This window comes from Pristiophorus japonicus, chromosome 8 (assembly GCF_044704955.1).
Source record: "Pristiophorus japonicus isolate sPriJap1 chromosome 8, sPriJap1.hap1, whole genome shotgun sequence".
Taxonomy (NCBI): Eukaryota; Metazoa; Chordata; class Chondrichthyes; family Pristiophoridae; genus Pristiophorus; species Pristiophorus japonicus.
This window is the reverse complement of record NC_091984.1, coordinates 79,184,812-79,205,592: the sequence shown is the minus strand read 5'-3', so window position 1 is coordinate 79,205,592 and position 20,781 is coordinate 79,184,812. Positions and strand designations below refer to the sequence as shown.

General features: G+C 45.3%; 1 protein-coding gene across 1 annotated transcript in view; it reads left to right on the top strand.

The window, feature by feature from the left end:
• slc1a7a (solute carrier family 1 member 7a) overlaps positions 1-20,781 on the top strand; it is a 197,982-nt gene that overhangs the window by 93,724 nt on the left and 83,477 nt on the right. The window contains exon 3 of the mRNA XM_070886126.1: positions 9,666-9,881. Within this exon, the coding sequence (XP_070742227.1) occupies positions 9,666-9,881 (216 nt within the window). The remainder of the gene's footprint in view (positions 1-9,665; positions 9,882-20,781) is intronic.

Here is a 20,781-nt window from a genome sequence, read left to right as displayed (position 1 = left end):
AATATGGAAAGTCTACTGAAGTCCGTTCCCAGAACCGTCATGTTCCAAGATGACATCCTGATCACCGGTCGTGACTCCAAGGAAAATCTGAACAACCAGGAAGAGGTTTTACTGCATTTAGACAGAGTGGGACTCTGACTTAAACACTTAAGTGCGTCTTCATGGCACCAGAGGTCGAATTCCTCGGGAGGAAAATCGCCGCTGATGGCATCAGACTTACTGACGTGAAAACCAAAGCCATCAAGAATGCACCCACACCGCAGAACGTGACGGAGCTGTGTTCGTTCCTGGGTCTACTCATCTACTTTGGTACCTTCCTACCTAAATTGAGCACCTTACTTGAACCACTGCACATGCTATTGAGAAAAGGCAACAACTGGGTGTGGAGCGCATTGCAAGACAGAGATTTCGAGAAAACCACCAATCTGCTTTGCTCGAACAAGCTGCTGCTACATTATGACCCATATAAACGTTTAGTTTTGGCCTGTGATGCATCGTCATATGGAATTGGTTGCATGTTGCAACAAGCCAATGAGTCGGGGAAACTTCAACCTGTCGCGTATGCATCCAAAAGTTTGTCTTTTGGGAGAAAAAGAAGCTTTAACGTGTGTGTATGGTGTTAAAAAGATGCATCAATATGTGTTCGGTCTGAGGTTCGAATTAGAGACCGATCACAAGCCACTCATTTCCTTGTTTTCCAAGAGCAAAGTGAAGACAAACGTAGATCCCTTGCAGTCAGATTCAAGTGAAGACAAACATAGGTCCCTTGCAGTCAGATTCAGGTGAATTTATAATGGGGAACAAAGAAATGGCAGACAAGTTGAACAAATAATTTGGTTCTGTCTTCACGAAGGAAGAGACAAATAACCTTTCGGAAGTACTAGGGGACCGAGGGTCTAGTGAAAAGGAGGAATTGAAGGATATCCTTATTAGGTGGGAAATTGTGTTAGGGAAATTGATGGGATTGAAGGTTGATAAATCCCCAGGGCCTGATAGTCTGCATCCCAGAGTACTTAAGGAAGTGGCCATAGAAATAGTGGATGCATTGGTGATCATTTTCCAACAGTCTATCGACTCTGGATCAGTCCCTATGGACTGGAGGGTAGCTAATGTAACACCACTTTTTAAAAAAGGAGGGAGAGAGAAAACGGGTAATTATAGACCGGTTAGCCTGACATCAGTAGTGGGGAAAATGTTGGAATCAATTATTAAAGATGAAATAGAAGTGCATTTGGAAAGCAGTGACAGGATCGGTCCAAGTCAGCATGGATTTATGAAAGGGAAATCATGCTTGACAAATCTTCTGGAACTTTTTGAGGATGTAACTAGTAGAGTGAACAAGGGAGAACCAGTGGATGTGGTGTATTTGGACTTTCAAAAGGCTTTTGACAAGGTCCCACACAAGAGATTGGTGTGCAAAATCAAAGCACATGGTATTGGGGGTAATATACTGACATGGATAGAGAACTGGTTGGCAGACAGGAAGCAGAGAGTTGGGATAAATGGGTCCTTTTCAAAATGGCAGGCAGTGACTAGTGGGGTGCTGCAGGACTCAGTGCTGGGATCCCAGCTCTTTACAATATACATTAATGATTTAGATGAAGAAATTGAGTGTAATATCTCCAAGTTTGCAGATGACACTAAACTGGGTGGCGGTGTGAGCTGTGAGGAGAACTCTAAGAGGCTACAGGGTGACTTGGACAGGTTAGGTGAGTGGGCAAATACATGGCAGATGCAGTATAATGTGGATAAATGTGAAGTTATCCACTTTGGGGGCAGAAACACGAAGGCAGAATATTACCTGAATGGCGGCAGATTAGGAAAAGGGGAGGTGCAACGAGACCTGGGTGTCATGGTTCATCGGTAATTGAAAGTTGACATGCAGATACAGCAGGCAGTAAAGAAGGCAAATGGCATGTTGGCCTTCATAGCTAGGGGATTTGAGTATAGGAGCAGGGAGGTCTTGCTGCAGTTGTACAGGGCCTTGGTGAGGCCTCACCTGGAATATTGTGTTCAGTTTTGGTCTCCTAATCTGAGGAAGGACGTTCTTGCTATTGAGGCAGTGCAACGAAGATTCACCAGACTGATTCCCGGGATAGCTGGACTGACATATGAGGAGAGACTGGATCAACTGGGCCTTTTTACACTGGAGTTTAGAAGGATGAGAGGGGATCTCATAGAAACATATAAGATTCTGACGGGGCTGGACAGGTTAGATGCGGGAAGAATGTTTCCGATGTTGGGGAAGTCCAGAACCAGGGGACACAGTCTTAGGATAAGGGGTAGGCCATTTAGGACTGAGATGAGGAGAAACTTCTTCACTCAGAGAGTTGTTAACCCGTGGAATTCCCTACCGCAGAAAGTTGTTGATGCCAGTTCATTGGATATATTCAAGAGGGAGTTAGATATGGCCCTTATGGCTAAAGGGATCAAAGGGTATGGAGAGAAAGCAGGAAAGGGGTACTGAGGGAATGATCAGCCATGATCTTATTGAATGGTGGTGCAGGCTCGAAGGGCCGAATGGCTTACTCCTGCGTCTATTTTCTATGTTTCTATGTTTCTATGTAATAATACCAATGCTTCATCCCGCATCCAAAGGTGGGCGCTGACATTATCTGCCTACAATTATGTCATTCACCACAGACCTGGCACAGAGAATTGTGCCGATGCTTTGAGCTGGTTGCCGTTGCCTACACCGGAGGTGGAAATGCCACAACCGGCAGATTTAATGTTAATCATGGATGCTTTTGAGAGTGAAGGTACCCCTGTCACGGCTCAACAAATTAAGACCTGGACCAGCCAGGACCCTATATTATCAGTGGTAAAGATGTGCATCCTCAAAGGGGATTGGTCTGCCATACCTAAGCAAATGAGCGAGGAGGCCAAACCGTACATTTGTCGCAAGGACGAACTGTCTATTCAAGCAGATTGCATATTGTGGGGCAATCGAGTTGTAATGCTTAAGAAAGGGAGAGAGAAGTTTGTGCGTGAGTTACACAATCCACATCCTGGTATAATGATGATGAAGGCCATCGGCTGGTCCCACGTATGGTGGCCAGGAATTAATTCTGAGCTGGAAGTATGCGTGCATCAGCGCAACACCTGCATGCAGCTCAGCAAAGCAGCAGTGGAATCGCCACTGAGTCTGTGGTCAAGGCCATCCAAACCTTGGTCCAGGATCCATGTAGCTTTTGCAGGTCCCTTCCTTGGCAAGATGTTTTTAGTGGTGGTGGATGCTTATTCGAAGTGGATAGAATGCATAATCATGTCATTCAGTGCGTCCACGGCAACCATAGAGAATCTCAATGTCATGTTCGCGACACATGGTCTGCCTGACATAGTGGTGAGCGACAATGGGTCGTGCTTCACCAGCCAGGAGTTACAGGAGTTTGTAAAACTTAACGGCATAAAACATGTAAGGTCAGCACCGTTCAAGCCTGCATCCAACAGGCAAGCAGAATGTGCAGTACAAATTATCAAGCAAAGCATGAGGAGAGTAACCCAAGGATCACTGCAGACCCGCTTGTCTTGTATACTGCTGAGTTACAGGACAAGACCCCACACACTCACAGGGGTCTCGCCTGATGAAAAGAGGTCTTATGACCAAGTTATCTCTTGTACACCCAGATTTAAGTAATCATGTTGAATACAAAAGACAGAGTCAACAAGAGTACCATGATCGCGCAACTGTGTCACGCGAGATTTCTATTAATGATCCTGTTATGTGTTGAATTATGATCAGCGTCCCAAATGGATCGCTGGTACGGTCATGACCAAGGAGGGCAACAGAGTATTTGTTATTAAGCTCAAGAATGGGCAAAATTGCGGGAAATACATGGATCAAACAAAGCTGAGGCACACAGACGAGCCAGAGCAGTCGAACGAAGAAACCTTCGACGACAAACTAACCTACCAGCAGCCTTCAGTGGACTCAAGAGTCATCAGTGAACCCAGAATTTCCATCACGGACTTGTTCAATAAAAATGGACTTGCAATTCCTGACATGGCCACTGCCACCCCAAACAAGTCAGCCATCCAACAACTAGCCACAACAGACTCCGCACATTCACCCAAGGCCAGAATCAAACTGAGACGGTCAACCCGGGAGCGTAAAGCACCGGACCGTCTCAACCTGTGAAAGACTGTGATAAGATCTCAGAGGAGGGTATTGTCATGTATGTACATGCTGTTTGTAGCCACCAGATGGTGTCATTGTTGGAGGCCACTGAGCAGCACGCACATGGTGCTGCTCTGGTATTAAAAAGTCAGCCATTTTGTGAGTCAGGCACTTTGGGCCTAAATAAAGCAGAGCAAGGTTGTACCTTGCTTAATTAAACAGTACTCAGTTTGAACCTTTATTGCACACATAACAAAGATTGTATGAGGTTGAGTACAAGTTTAAAGAAAGCCATTTAGAAACAGACAACAGAATAAAAATTCAGTGAATGCCAGCACTTTCAAAGCCGCAAAATCAAAATCCTAATAAATAAAAAGCTTTTGAAGTATTTTTGTTTTCCCCAGTTGATTTGATGCACATATCTGTTCAAACAGCCACATTACTATTGAAAGATCTGCATTTATAAATCTGAATATTAGAATGGGCACAGATTATTTTTGTGTGCCCATTAATGGACTGGTATGTGGTGTGTGATATTTGACTGTCACCCTGCTATTGCATGCTATTAGCCAGAGACATGCAGGTTATAAGCACAAAGAATTGTGAGTTCAGCTATTAAAGTTGAGCAAATATATGGGCTTTGCCCGAGACATGTATCCTTCAAGTTATTTTCCCAATTCAGCTGCCTTATAAGTGATTTTGACTTGTATGTAAAATCAACAGACTGCTTCTGGAGGTAGCCTCCTTAAACAAAGTTCATTATGCAATGCGATAGTGCAGAATGTTGGCACACTGACATATGGTGCCTTGGCAGGGAGATGTAGGTTTGATCCCCTACTTTTCTGATCTTGCTTGTATTGTTCTAGGGAGTCATTGGGGTGAGGGAAAAATCAGAAGCAAAAGCTGTCTCGAGGTCTCTCTGATGGGCACCTCTGCAGGTCTCAGTTGCATTGGCAGAAAGTTTAATGCAGGTCTGCTAACAGTTGTGTCAGCTGTATGATATACTTGGCCCAGGAGCAAAGGAATTTGGAGAAGATAAAGAAAGTGGCCTAGATGTTCCTCTCCATTGGGTTTAGTGCTACATTAGCAGCAAGACTGCATATCCACTAGCCCTGGTGACCCTGCTATGCATCTGCCTAATGTTCCTGGGTCCAACGCCTTACAATACTGTAGGTGGCTGCTATTTTCACTGCCTAGTGATAGCCAGTCTCTGTGCAATTTCAGAATTAAAGTGGTTGTATCAGCCAGGGAACTCATGCCAAGAGTTGTAAAGTTGAAGAAACAGATGTCAAAGTCTGGATCATTGTGGCAGATAACTCTGGATGTGGCCTGAAAAGAACATATGGCATTTTAACCACAACACTTAGTGCCACTGCCAGTGTTGAATGAAGGCTGTAAGTTGAGGGCACAACTCTGTTATTGACTCCTTAGGAAGGAGCAGCCTTAGAATGTACTTGGTATCTGGATACTCCTTGGTGCACAGATATGATGCAATGGGTATCGGTGGATTGATGCCAGTCTATGTCATGGTGCGTTATCAATCTGGCATCCCTCAAGGCTTCTCCACATCCTCCCCATCCCCAGCCTAAGAAAAGGGGCATTGTTTGGTGCGGAACAATTGCTGGCAGGTTCCAGAGATTACAGCAGCAAAGATGATACCCCCGGCAACAATCCTGTAGTCAGCAAAGCCCAAGTTCAGCAATCCCTAAGCCCCAAAACTTTCACATAATTCCAAAATAGCCACCTAGAAACACCTCTGATTTACTAGTGCCTCGAGCAACATGCAAAGCCACGAATATACTGCCATTAATTTTTGGGAGCAGTAACCCAGGACTGGAGGAGAGAAATTTAGTGTTACACATTTTATACTCAGAGTACAAGGATTTTAATGGTAGAGCTTGGATTTCAGTGGGCACCATGGGGAAGTAGGAGCAGGAGCGGATGAAAATACCAAAAGCCCTTGGGATGGATGAAGTTTCAGCATTAAGCTTCTCTGCTACATTTGCTTACTTTTAGCTCTAGTTTTCACTACGAAATAGCTCTAAAACCAGGGGGAAATCTAGCTAGTGTGCTTTTCATTCAATGACAAGAGTAGAATAATACAGTGCAATAGAAATGATTTCTTTGATCCATGGAAAATTCTCTTTAAAAGAATAAAAAGTAGTAAAGAGAAGACCACTAAGACATCCTGAGCTTGTGGTTTAGGTATTGATACAAAGTTCCCTTCAAAGCAATGAACCCCAGTGTCTGCAAACCCCACAACACAAACATTTATTTGCCAAAGATATTTTCATTGACTATCCGAGCTATGCTTATGCAATGAGTTCCTACTCAAAGAAAATTAAAGTAACACAGGAAACAGAGGGGAAAGATATCCTTTGAGAGTTATTTGTAATGAAATCATAAAGGCGTTCATTGAGAATAATATAATCTCACTACACACTACAAACAACAGAGGAATCTATCCCCAAAGTTGTGCAAATGGATCAATGCGATAGAGGGTTTGACATTTGTTAGTTTAATGTTCTCTTAGTTTCATGCTAATGCTTAATCTTTTTGTTTGTCAATCTGTGTGCTAACCACATGGAAATAATCTGTATAGCATTCTCTCAAATGCGTGAAAGAATGTTTGCTCTATATACATTTTACTTTCGAAATAGATTATTTGCACATCTATCTCTGTTATGCTGTGATTTGCAAATTATTTTAAAACTCTTAACATAAGAACATAAGAAATAGCAGGAGTAGGCCATACGGCCCCTCGAGCTAGCTCCGCCATTTAATATGATCATGGCTGATCTGATCATGGACTCAGGTCCACTTCTCTGCCCGCTCTCCATAACCCCTTTTTCCCTTATCATTTAAGAAACTGTCTATTTCTGTCTTAAACCTATTCATACGAGCATAAGAATATAAGAACATTCAATGTTCCAGCTTCCACAGCTCTCTGAGGCAGCGAATTCGACAGATCCACAACCCTCTGAGAGAAGAAATTCCTCCTCATCTTAGTTTTAAATGGGGTCCCCTTATTCTAAAATTATGCCCTCTTGTTCTAGTCTCCCCTAACAGTGGAAACATCCTCTCTGCATCCACCCTGTCAAGCCCCCTCATAATCTTATACGTTTCGATAAGATCACCTCTCATTCTTCTGAATTCCAAAGAGTAGAGGCCCAACCTACTCACCCTTTCCTCATAAGTCAACCCCCTCATCTCCGGAATCAACCTTGTGAACCTTCTCTGAACAGCCTTCAAAGCAAGTATATCCTTTCGTAAATATGGAAACCAAAACTGCACGCAGTATTCTAGGTGTGGCCTCACCAATACCCTGTACAACTGTAGCAAGACTGCCCTGGTTTTATACTCCATCCCCTTTGCAATAAAGGCCAAGATTCCATTGGCCTTCCTGATCACTTGCTGTACCTGCATACTAACCTTTTGTGTTTCATGCACAAGTACCCTCGGGTCACGCTGTACTGCAGCACTTTGCAATCTTTCTCCATTTAAATAATAACTTGATCTTTGATTTTTTCTGCCAAAGTGCATGACCTCACACTTTCCAACATTATACTCCATCTGCCAAATTCTTGCCCACTCACTTAGCCTGTCTATGTCCTTTTGCAGATTTTTTGTGTCCTCCTCACACATTGCTTTTCCTCCCATCTTTGTATCGTCAGCAAACTTGGCTACGTTACACTCGGTCCCTTCTTCCAAGTCGTTAATATAGATTGTAAATAGTGAATCTTGAATAACAACTACATTATTCATTGATTTTAAATACTGGTCAGCTGGCAAAGCCCAATAAAAAAGTTGCCATGTGAATAAAATGGTACATTTTCTGAATTAATCTGGACTGTTGTATCCTCAGAACACAAATCTTACTGTTTTACGAAGTATTACAAAGTATTTACAGCACACAAACAGGTCATTCGGCCCAACAGGTCTATGCCGGTGTTTACGTTCCACACGAGCCTCCTCCCACCCCTCTTCATCTAACCCCATCAACATATCCTTCTATTCCTTCTACACCTTTGTCCCTCATCTGCTTATTTAGCTTCCCCTTGAATGCATTTATGCTATTCGTCTCAACTACTCCCTGTTCCACATTCTCAACACCCTCTGGATAAAGAGGTTGTTGTATTTCTAATAAGACTAACTGACCTATCATGGGATTACAATCTATGTTATAGAGAGCATATCTAAAGTTTAAGTGAATCTTACGAATAAATATGAGATGTCATGTCTTTTTTTAATCTTTCTTCCTCCCTCCCCATTGTTCTCCCCCCCCACCCACCCCACCACCCCCCACCCCTGCCCTCAAAGACATGTAATCTGGCTAAATCCTGCAGTTTCACAAGCAATGGTAGCTTCCAGTACCTCATCCAAATAAGCGTTTTTCACCACACGGTGAACATTGATAAACTACTTAAGTATCTGACTTATCCTGCTTAATCCTGCTCCTCCCTTGATATCTTATAGATATGAACTTTCAAACAGGGTGAACTTTCAAAGCAATTGGGTGGAAGAATTTTAGCCAACTCCCCCCCCACTCCTGCTGCCCTGCCCCCCAGTCCCTTGCTAGTCCAAGGGACTGCGATCAGTTGTAGGACCCTAAGCACCATCTTTGCTGGGGTCAGCCTACTTAGCTACACCAGGAATTTGAACCTGGTACCTTTTTAATTGATATGGCTCATTACTACTCTGAGTATGTTGAGTCTGTACCAAAGGCAGGGAAAATAATTAAATTGTAAACTATTCTGTATATGTAGAAAAGAGTAGTCTTTCTTAATTTGGCTACATTGCAGTGCAACATTCAACATTGGTAGAGATGTAAGTGTTAATTTCCCAATCGCCAATGCTAAACTATTTGGACCAGAGCACAGTGAGCTTAATGCATGCCAATATTTCTAGGGCTCGCCCTAATTCGTCATGCCTGTGTTGAGCCCAGTATTGGGAGCTTGTCAAAGGAGTGGAAGGGGAGCAGAAAACAGTACATCAGCAGTCCTAACAGGGCTAACATTTAAAGAGACATAGCCACTCACTTTTAAGTGGCTGTTTAGATAGGAGGAAATTGTTGCAGCTGTTACAAGGGTGAAACATATTTAAAATTTGTACTTCAGACTATGTTGGGACACAAAGCCAAATAAGTAACAGGCTCAATTCATAGGATGATAGCACAGTGGTAGGGAGGGTAGAAAAAGAGAAGGGCAAATGTCTTCTTGGTGAACATAGGGGGTTGGGGGGGGAGAAAGAAGATGCGTTTGTCCTCAATGATTGGGAGAAGGTTGAGGATAATAGGAGGAGCATGAAATTTGGCATCAGCACCCTAGGATTAGGGAGGGGAAAAAAATCAATCCTGCTTTAGATGCCTGCTCATGCTTGATACAAAGGAAGAACGGTGATAGGATCAAGGTAGCTGAGGGCTGCTGCCACCTGTGGAGCCATCCTCAGTATGAGCCACTTCAGAACAGGAGGGGGAAAAATGAAACGAGTAATATACAGGTAAGCATGCTCAGAAAAATCTTGCACTATTCAAGTATTTGTCTTTCAGTTTGATGTCTGGGCTGGCGGCTTTGGATGCAAAAGCTTCAAGTCGGTTGGGTCTCATCACAATAGCATACTACCTTTGGACCACCTTTGTGGCTGTCGTTATTGGAATTATTATGGTCTCCATCATCCATCCTGGTGGTGCGGCCCAGAAGGAGAGCACCGAGGACAGTGCAAAGCCAATCATGAGTTCTGCTGATGCATTGTTGGATCTGATACGGTATGTGCAAGTATAGTCCTTTGTTCAGTGCTAGAATTACAGCATCTTCAGGGAATTCTGTGTCCCTGAGATGGCTGTTTTAAATATATTTTACCTCACACATTGTGAGGTTGAACAATCAGCTAATATGATGCAACAGAAATGTCAGTTTTATTACAGTATTGTAATATATAGCGATCTCATGTTAAAAATGATGTGTGGTTGTAATATTCTAAGTAAATAGGGATTTACAGGCGGCACTGTCAGAATAACATTATATGACTCATTAATTTAAATGGAACCCAACCTAATGTAATGTGACATTCAATCAACTTATCTTATGCCTCTTCTGTGAAATCTAATCTTGTCTACTGAATGGCGCAGTAAAAATCCTTCCCTTGGAGAAGAAATGTTGGTAAAGGTAAACGCACAAGGACTATAGTGGGAATAGAAACATAGAAACATAGAAATTTACAGCACAGAAAGAGGCCATTTTGGCCCATCCCTTGGTCAGCAGCCCTGAAGTTTACATATAAACCTATGAACAATGACGGAAAGGCAAAGAGCACCCAGCCCAAACCAGACCGCCTCACACAACTGCAACACCCCTTATACTGAAACATTCTACATTCCACCCCAACCAGAGCCATGTGATCTCCTGGGAGAGGCAAAAAAACAGATACAAACCCAGGCCAATTTAGGGAGAAAAAATTTGGGAAAATTCCTCTCCGACCCATCCAGGCGATCGAAACTAGTCCAGGAGATCACCCTGGCCGTATTCTACTCCCTGCAGTACTTACCATTATATCTGCGCTGTCCAAAAGGTCATCCAGTCTAATCCCAATTACCAGCTCTAGGTCTGTAACCCTGCGGATTACTGCACTTTAAGTGCCCATCCAACCATCTCTTAAAAGTGGTGAGGGTTTCTGCATCCACCACTCTTCCAGGCAGCGAATTCCAGATCCCCACAACCCTCTGCAACCCCCTCAAATCCCCTCTAAACCTTCCACCAACCACCTTAAAACTATGCCCCCTCATAATAGACCCCTCCACTAATGGAAATAGGCCCTTACTATCCACTATGTCCAGGCCCCTCAATATTTTGTACACCTCAATAAGGTCTCCTCTCAACCTCCTCTGTTCCAATGAGGACAAACCCAGCCTATCCAATCTGTCCTCATAACTAAGATTCTCCATTCCAGGCAGCATCCTAATGAATCTCCTCTGCACCCTCTCTAGTGTAATCACGTCCTTCCTATAATACGGTGACCAGAACTGCACGCAGTACTCCAGCTTATACAATTTAAGCATAACCTCCCTGCTCTTATATTCTAAGCCTCAGCCAATAAAGGCAAGCATTCCGTATGCTTTCTTAACCACCTTATTCACCTGGCCTGTTACTTTCAGGGATCTGGTGGTCAAGCACTCCATCCCTTTGTTCATCTACACTATTAAATGGCCTACCGCTTAATGTGTGTACCCTTTCCTTATTATCACTCCCAAGACCACACACTTCTCTGAATTAAAATTCCATTTGCCACTCTCTGCCCACCTGACCAGTAGATTGATATCCTCCTGTTGCCCATGACTTTCCTCTTCATTATCAACCACACAGCCAATTTTAGTGTCATTTGCAAACTTCTTAATCATACTCCCTATATTCAAATCTAAATCGTTGATATTTACCACAAAAAGCAAGGGACCCAGTACAGAGCCCTGTGGAACCCCACTGGAAACATCTTTCCAGTCACAAAAACATCCATCAATCATTACCCTTTGCTTCCTACCTCCAAGCCAATTTTGGATCCAACTTGCCACTTTGCCCTGTATCCCATGGGCTTTAACCTTCATGATTAATCATGTGGGACCTTATCAAAAGCCTTGCTAAAGTCCACATATACTACATCGTACGCACTACCCTCATCGACCCATCTTTGTTACCTCCTCAAAAAATTCAATAAGGTTAGTCAACCACAATCTCCCCTTAACAAATCCATGCTGACTGTCCCTAATTAATCCTTGCCTTTCCAAATGTAGATTTATCCTGTCTTTCAGGATTTTTTCCAATAATTTTCCCACCACTGAGGTTAGGCTGACAGGCCTGTAATTACTCGGCCTATCCCTTTCTCCCTTCTTAAACAAGGGTACTACATTAGCAGTCCTCCAATCCTCCAGCACCATGCTCAGATCCAAAGAGGACTGGAAAATGATGGTCAAGGCCTCTGCTATTTCTTCTTTTACTTCGCTCAACAGCCTGGGATGCATTTCATCTGGGCCTGGGGACTTATATACTTTCAAAGCTGTTAAACCCCTTAATACTTCATCTCTCACTATATTTATTTCATCCAGGATATCACACTCCTCCTCGATAGCAGTATCTGCATTGCCCCTTTCCTTTGTGAAAACAGATGCAAAGTATTTGTTAAGAACCCTACCAACATCATATCTGTGCTGTATGTTGTGGCACAGAGTCACATGGACCAAGAAGGTCCCATTCTTGATTCCTGGCCTGAACTGAGCTACCTCATTTGAGCCAAGGTGTGTTTTGGGACGTGGCAATTGACCAAGATAATAAAACTTTTGAATATTGGGTCCATGTTTTTGATTAAACTTTGTGAGAGTTGGTTGGGGGTGTCATGTATGTAACCTTCATGTAACTGTAACCTTCACGTAACAACACTGCATACTATATACACCTAAAAAATGCACACCTTGACCACAAGGGGTGAACTTGTGGGAGACACTCCTAGCCTGGTCCTTCAGGTATAAAAGGGGAAGCTCCATCCACCTTCATCACTTCTTGGTCCTGTGAATAAAGATTAGGTCACAGAGTGACTTTGTCTGCAGAATGTGCCTCGTGTGAATTTATAGTAGTGTGTAAGGACACAACATTTGCCGATGAGGATGGCGAGAGCGTTGTCACGAAGGACTGGCTGGGAGAAGCAGCGGCTGACAAGCGAAGGGCGCATCTACTGACAGCTGTGGACCTAAGACGTACGCGCTGATGAAAGACCTGCTCGCACCCGAGAAGCCGGCGGACAAAACCTTCGAGAAGCTCAGCAAACTGATCGGTGAGCACCTCAAACCGGCGAGCAGTATAGACATGGCCCGACACCGATTCTATACACACCAACGTCGGGAAAGACAGAGCATACCAGACTTTGTTACGGACCTTCGGCGCTTGGCCAGCCTCTGTAAGTTCACAGACGCCTGAAGGGGGGAGTGGTTACGGGATTTCTTCATTGAGGGCATTGGGCATGCCGGGATTTTCAGAAAGCTAATTGAGACCAAGGACTTGAACTTGGAAGTGGCGGCATTGATGGCTCAGACCTTCATGGCGGGGGAGGAGGAAACCAAGATCATATACACGCGCAACTCTGCTCCCAACATGGCGATGGAGCAGGGAGTTAACATTGTAAACGCGACACAGAACCCCGCAGGCAGACAAGGGCAATTCGACACCACCCAGGCAGTAACAGACTCTAGAGTAGGTCATCAACAGAGACAATGGCAGGCTGAACGGACATTTACACCATCACAAGGGACAATACGTCCCGGGATGGGGCCATTGACACCCACTAACAGGGTGCTCAAGAGTAATCAAAGAGACAATCAGAGAGGAATGCCTGGTAACAGCCCTTTTGTTCACAACAATCTCAGCTCATGCTGGAGGTGCGGGGGCAGATATGCTGCAAAAACCTGCAGGTTCCAACAATTCATCTGTAGAAATTGTAACTTGAGTGGACATTTAGCCAGAATGTGCAGGAAGCCCACAGCGAGGCTAATTTATCAGGCAAATGAACCACAAGAGGGGTCTGCAAGGCAGGTTGATGGCTTGGAACACAGCAATGGACGCTGAAGTTCAGCGGGTTCAGGTGGCAAACATCCACAGCTCATATACCAAAACGCCACCGATGATGATGAAAGTCCTATTTAACAGCATCCCGGTACGCATGGAGCTGGACACAGGGGCCAGCCAGTCACTTATGAGTGTCCAACAATTCGAGAAACTATGGCCACTCAGAGCTAGCAGACACAAACTAGAACGCATTGACATGCAATTACGGATGTACACCAAAGAGATCATCCCAGTACTAGACAGTGCAATGTTGGTGGTCACACATAATGGATCAGAGAACCGGCTGCCACTCTGGATTGTCCCGGGAAATGGTCCCGCACTTTTGGGGAGGAGCTGGCTAGCCGAGATGAACTGGAAATGGGGGGATGTGCATGCCATTTCATCTGTGGAGCGCAGTTCATGCTCACAGGCCCTACAGAAATTTGAGTCACTATTTCAACCTGGTGTCAGGATTTTCAAAGGTACCAAAGTTGTGATACGCATCATCCCGGACGCCAGACCAGTGCACCATAAAGCCAGAGCTGTGCCGTATGTGAGTGAGTTGGACAGGTTGCTAAGAGAGGGCATAATTTCGCCCGTTGAATTCAGCGACTGGGCAAGCCCCATCGACCCTGTCCTAAAAATGGATAGCTCGGTCAGGATCTGTGGCGACTACAAGGCCACTATCAACTGAGTGTCACTACAAGACCAATACCCGCTTCCGAAAATGGAGGATCTTTTTGCCACGCTGACAGGCGGCAAGCTGTTCACCAAGTTGGATCTCACTTCAGCCTCTATGACCCAGGAACTGGCCGAAGAATCCAAGCTACTGACCACCATCACCACGCACAAGGGGCTGTTTGTCCACAACAGATGTCCGTTTGGCATTCGTTCAGCAGCCGCTATCTTTCAAAGGAACATGGAAAGCTTGCTCAAATCCATCCCTGGAACAATCATATTTCAGGACGACATCCTTATCACGGGTCGAGACACCGAGGAACATCTCCACAACCTGGAGGAGGTGCTATGCCAACTGGACCGGTTAGGCCTGCGACTAAAGAAGTCCACGTGTGTGTTTTTGGCCCCAGAGGTCGAGTTTTTGGGCAGGAGGGTTGCCACAGACGGGATCCGGCCTACCGAATCCAAAACGGAGGCGATTCGTCGTGCGTCCAGGCCCAGCAACACATCAGAGTTGCGTTCATTTCTGGGACTCTTGAACTATTTCGGGAACTTTCTGCCGAACTTAAGCACATTGTTGAAGCCTCTACATGTGCTCCTGCGTAAGGGCTGCGATTGGTTTGGAGGGGACTGTCAGGAACGGGCATTCAGTCGGGCGCGGAACCTACTTTGTTCCAATAACCTATTGAACCTGTACAACCCCTGTAAGAAATTGATTTTGACATGTGATGCATCATCCTATGGGGTTGGGTGCATGTTGCAGCAGAGTAATGATGAGGGCCAACACCTACCTGTGGCTTATGCCTCCAGGTCGCTCTCCCAAGCAGAAAGGGAATATGGGATGGTTGAAAAGGAAGCACTCACATGTGTCTATGGGGTGAAAAAGATGCACCAGTACCTTTTTGGCAGAAGGTTCGAGTTAGAAACGGCCCACAAGCCATTAACATCCCTGTTGTCAGACAGCAAAGCTGTCAATGCCAATGCGTCAGCTCGCATACAGCGATGGGCTCTCACACTGGCTGTGTATGACTACACCATACGGCACCGGCCAGGCACCGAAAATTGCATTGACGCGCTCAGCAGGCTTCCACTGGCCATCACTAAGGGGGCAGCGGAGCAAAGCGCTGAGATGGTCATGGCTGTTGATGCTTTTGACAGCACAGGCTCCCCCATCACAGCCCGCCAGATCAAAATCTGGACCAACAGAGATCCCTCCTATCCTTGATTAAGAAATGTGTCCTGACTGGGGATTGGGCACCCGCACACGGAGCATGCCCTCAGGAGGTCAGACCGCTTCACAGACGGATGGATGAGCTCTCCATCCAAGCTGACTGCCTACTATGGGGCAGTCGGGTAGTCATGCCCCAGAAGGGAAGGGAAGCATTCATCAGGGAACTCCACAGCGAGCACCCAGGCATCGTGCTAATGAAGGCCATTGCCCGGTCACATGTATGGTGGCCGGGAATTGACTCAGACCTGGAACACTGTGTTCGCAGGTGCACGACGTGTGCCCAGCTGGGCAATGCCCCCAGGGAGGCCCCACTCAGCCTGTGGCCCTGGCCCACCAGGCCATGATCACGTATTCACGTAGACTACGCGGGCCCGTTCATGGGAAAAATGTTCCTCATTGTTGTTGATGCGTACTCAAAATGGATCGAGTGCATCATATTGAATTCGTGCATGACATCCACCACTGTGGAGAGTCTGCGTGCGGTCTTTGCGACCCACGGCTTGCCGGACATCCTGGTTAGCGACAACGGCCTGTGTTTCACTAGCTATGAATTCCGGGAGTTCATGTCGGGTAATGGCATCAAACATGTCAGGACAGCACTGTTCAAGCCAGCCTCCAATGGCCAAGCGGAACGTGCGATCAAATCATAAAACAAGGCATGCTCCGGATTCAAGGACCCTCCCTTCAATGCCGCCTATCGCGCCTCCTGTTGGCCTATAGGTCCCAACCGCATTCGCTCACGGGAGTCCCGCCCGCGGAACTACTCATGAAATGTACACTAAAAACTCGGCTGTCCCTCATTCATTCAGTCCTGTCAGACATTGTTGAGGGCAAGCGCCAGTCCCAAAATGAGTGCCATGGCCGTAATTCAAAGGGGAGATGTATAGAAATCGATGACCCTGTATTTGTTCTTAATCACGCTTTGGGACCCAAGTGGCTTGAGGGTTCTGTAATTGGTAAAGAGGGGAATAGGGTCATACTGGTCAGACTCAACAATGGACAGATATACCGCAAGCATCTGGACCAAGTAAAAAAAAGGTTCAGCATGGACACTGAGGAACCTGAGGAAGATCATGAGATGCTGCCCACACCATCGCCAGTGAATGAGCAACAAGAACTTTCAGCAGCATGCACAGTCCCTGCGGCCAGCCCGGATGAGCCGGAATCACCACAGAAGACAGAGACGCATGCCAAGGCTCAACAACCAGAGCCCCAACTGCGGCGTTCCACGAGAGAGCGTCGACCGCCCAAAATAATTAATCTTTGACCCCACAAGATGTGAGGGGAGGTGATGTCATGTATGTAACCTTCATGTAACTGTAACCTTCATGTAACAACACTGCATACTATATACACCTAAGAAATGCACACCTTGACCACTGGGGGTGAACTTGTGGGAGACACTCCTAGCCTGGTCTTTCAGGTATAAAAGGGGAAGCTCCACTCACCTTCATCACTTCTTGGTCCTGTGATCAAAGGTTAGGTCACAGAGTGACTTTGTCTGCAGAATGTACCTCGTGTGAATTTATAGTAGTGTGTAAGGACACAACAGGGGGGAAAGGACAGAAGCATTGAAAGTGTGAATTAATCCCTATTTACTTGCCTCATGTCATTTGTTAACACTTTGTGTCAAGTGTGAAAATGCAGTGTTCTTTTACATGAATCTTACAGATATTTCTCAGCCTCCCCTTTAAGCTTATTTAAAGTACCTTTTATTAGAACCCTAATATAGAATTTAATTTAATTAAGTCAGCAAGCATTTATTTGGTGTTTTTTAAATTGTTCTCTTCCTTCTAAGTCAAGTTGAATGATTATTTTCTCATTATATAAATTAGTTCTAACTAGGAATAGTTTTAGTTAACCATCGAAATGCTGACTTATTTTGTAAGTTTTCAGCTTAAGCATTGTGATGCTGAAACAAACATTATTGTAATAAAGTTGCTCAGATAAATAGCTCTCTATATATTATGATAAAGTGTTAAAATTAAATTTTTAAAACAATATTCAATGCAATGCAAATAAAAACATTTAAATCCTACCCATGTTTTTTTATTTCTTAATTTCTTGCAGTTCTTTTTAAAATTTCAATTTTAGTTTTCTTGACTTTCTCATTAATATAATCCATTCTACATTCATCCATTCTAAATCCATTTGCAGCACAAACTGGAGTCTCACTCAGGAGAGACCATAGACTGTCTAGTTTGATCATATATTTTTGTATACAGTTCTGAGGTTGGAGTTGCCTTACATTTTGGGAGCAGACTAGGAGGAGCGTTAGTCTGCATCTGGTCCTGCTCAACCTATCCTCTGCTGACTTTGTGTCCAAAATGAAATATTATTCCTTATCTTAGCTTGAACATACACATTTGGATATGTACGTGAAAACTGGCTACCAGTTCATAAAACAAATATGAATTTAATCCTAATACTTGTGTGAGAACTAACATACAAAAAAGGAATTTCAATAAAAAAATACTGTATATACTGAATTGAGGTGTAATAACTATTCCCAGCTGAAGGAAGGTTACATTTAAATGGTCACTTAATCAGCCAAATAGATGTATTTTATTGGCTAGTCCACAGTGGCTTTCTGACATTTCTTTCTCCTACGCAGTTATTAAAAATGTATTTAATGACCCAATTACACTACAGTTGAAAGTCCACATCTGTTGTCCATTCTTGGTAAGTTTGTTTGTGCAGACTGTACAGATGAATTTACTTAAATTTTTGTTTGGTGTATGAGCTCATGATATCAAATAACTGTCTCCATTTATAGAGTAAATGTGATTTAAATGCAATTCCAAGTCAATTTTTGTCTTTGCTTAAAAAAGTTGGAGTGGATGCAATGAGCTGGTAAACTGAGACCACCTCCACTGATGCATCTTCTTGCTGCCATTCATGTTCAAATTGTTCTGTTTCCAATTTAATTGTAACACGAGGAATGTAGACACTGAGCAATGATATCCTGCATCTCGCATCTCACCTGCACTTGTGGACAGAATACAAAAAGGGTCTTGTTATTTGATGGGTGATGCTTCTCTTACTTCTAGCCTGCAAAGTCTCTATCACAATATTTCTTGTCTTATGCTATATTAGTGATACTGGGCCCGAACTTGGTGAACGCTAAGGCCCGCCCATTTCTCGACGGTCCCCGGGCGGAAGATACCTTTTTGCCGCCTGCTGCCGCTGGGGCCAGTCGGGAGTGAGTTTTGCCGCAGTTGTGTCGGCGGCAGCGGCAGGAACGGGCGGGAGCGGGTGGGAGCGGGCGGGAGCAGGTATGAGCAGGCGGCGGCAGCAGTGGGCACTAGGTGCAGGCCTATCGACTCGGCAAACATTGGAGGCTGTGCACCGCACATGCGCGAGACTTGGGATTTTCTTTGTAGTTTCCTCTGGGCAATGACATCACTTTTGCTGTGATTGGGGCTGATGGCACAGCTGCACATGCTCATAAAGGCTGTGCACTCACTTACACCTGCCAGTTGAAGAGGGGTCAGTTTTGGAGAGAGAGATACAAATTAATCATCAGCCATCCATCAAGGAAAGTAATAATGAGTGAAAAAAAAGCTTCCTAGAAGTCTGATGGAGCCAAGCCCAGAGCTCCCAGGTTTAATGATGACGAGCTGGAGGAGCTTGTGTGCGAGGTGGAGCGCCAGTATAAAGATCTCACCCAAGATGGTCGTGGCAAGCCTCCACCTCCCAATATAGACACATTTGGAGGGAGATTGGTGAGGCCGTGTCCTCAGTGGGCAACATTGTGTGGGATGGAGACCAGTGTTGGGAATGATGCGGTGGCATCAGTAAGAGTGAGTAAACATTTATTGGACCACTCCCGTGCAACTCCAAAAGGTTCTGTGCCAGATGTGTCTGTGTGTGTGAGTGTGTGTGGGACATGAGCAAAAGGGGTCGAGGCTGCAACGTTTCTTTCTGCAGAAGAAAAATAAATCCAAGGCAGCAAGCCTGAGTGCCACGGGAGAGAGCCCAGCAGATGTCATCGAGTTGAGCAGCCTAGAGGAGCGTGCCTTGGCATTGGTGGGTGACCACCGCTGTGCCACCACAAAGGGTGATGCAGATCCCGTGCTAGAGCATGGTAAGCTTATACTTAACTCCGATCTGCGTCACGCTCATGTCATGAAAGGTCATGCAATCTTAAGTCGAAAGCCTTTTAACACACAGTGTGTCGGCCATAATGATGTGCTCATGTAGCAATGGAACTCCTTGAAATAAGAATATTAAACGTCACGGCTCACACCACCCCCCAGCTATACGCTGAAATGTTGCCCTCTACTTGCAGATGTTGATTCGAACAGCACCGAGCAATGCACCCCCTCCACCTCTGGCACACAACGGCCAAGTGTGACACCAACGTCACCCGACGTTGTTACCAGCTCGACACACCAGCTCCTTCTTCCACAGCCCCCCCCACCCCCCACAAGGTCACCCATATCCACAGCACCCACCAGCGCCACCCAGAGTCACGAAGGCCAGGAGGGAGAGGAGGGAGAAATCCCAGTCTTCGAACCACTTGAGGGTGAGGAGGTGGAAGAGGAAGACTCCAGCCTCCAGACAAGTCGGATGAGGCAGGAACAAGTACTGGGAGGCACAGAGGCCGTGCCGGAAAGGCCACCAAGCCGCAAGCAGCCAGGATGATGCAACATTCCGATGAGGATGGAGTGCGGCTCGCAGCAATTCAAGAAATGGTCCAGCTGTCGAGGACGAGCGTGGAACTAGGTCGAGATATGCTGCAGACCATGGCTGGGATAGCTACCAGCATCGCCACCTTTGGAGCCAGTATGGAGCGGCTCATTAGTGCAGTGGAGCGCAACACCGACTCTGTTGAGGCGATGAAGTAAGTGATGGCTTCTGGCCATGTCATGCAACCCCCCCCCGAGCCCAGACCATCGAGGCCGACAGATTCCGAGGAGCTGGAGATGCCGAATTTTTGACCTTGAAGTTGTCGTCATTTGTGTGGCACATAGTGAGAACTTGAGTCAACCCTATATTGGGTGAGAATAGCTCCAGAAATTGACTTAATCGGAGAAACTCATACAGGAAATCTCAGGTCCTGTATTCAAACTGTGGGGCTATATACCCTTGTTACTTTCCCTCCAGGATTTCCTGACTTTTTATCTGCCACAGAGACCAGCAGCCCTGAGGGTTTGTGCTTGTAGTGGTAG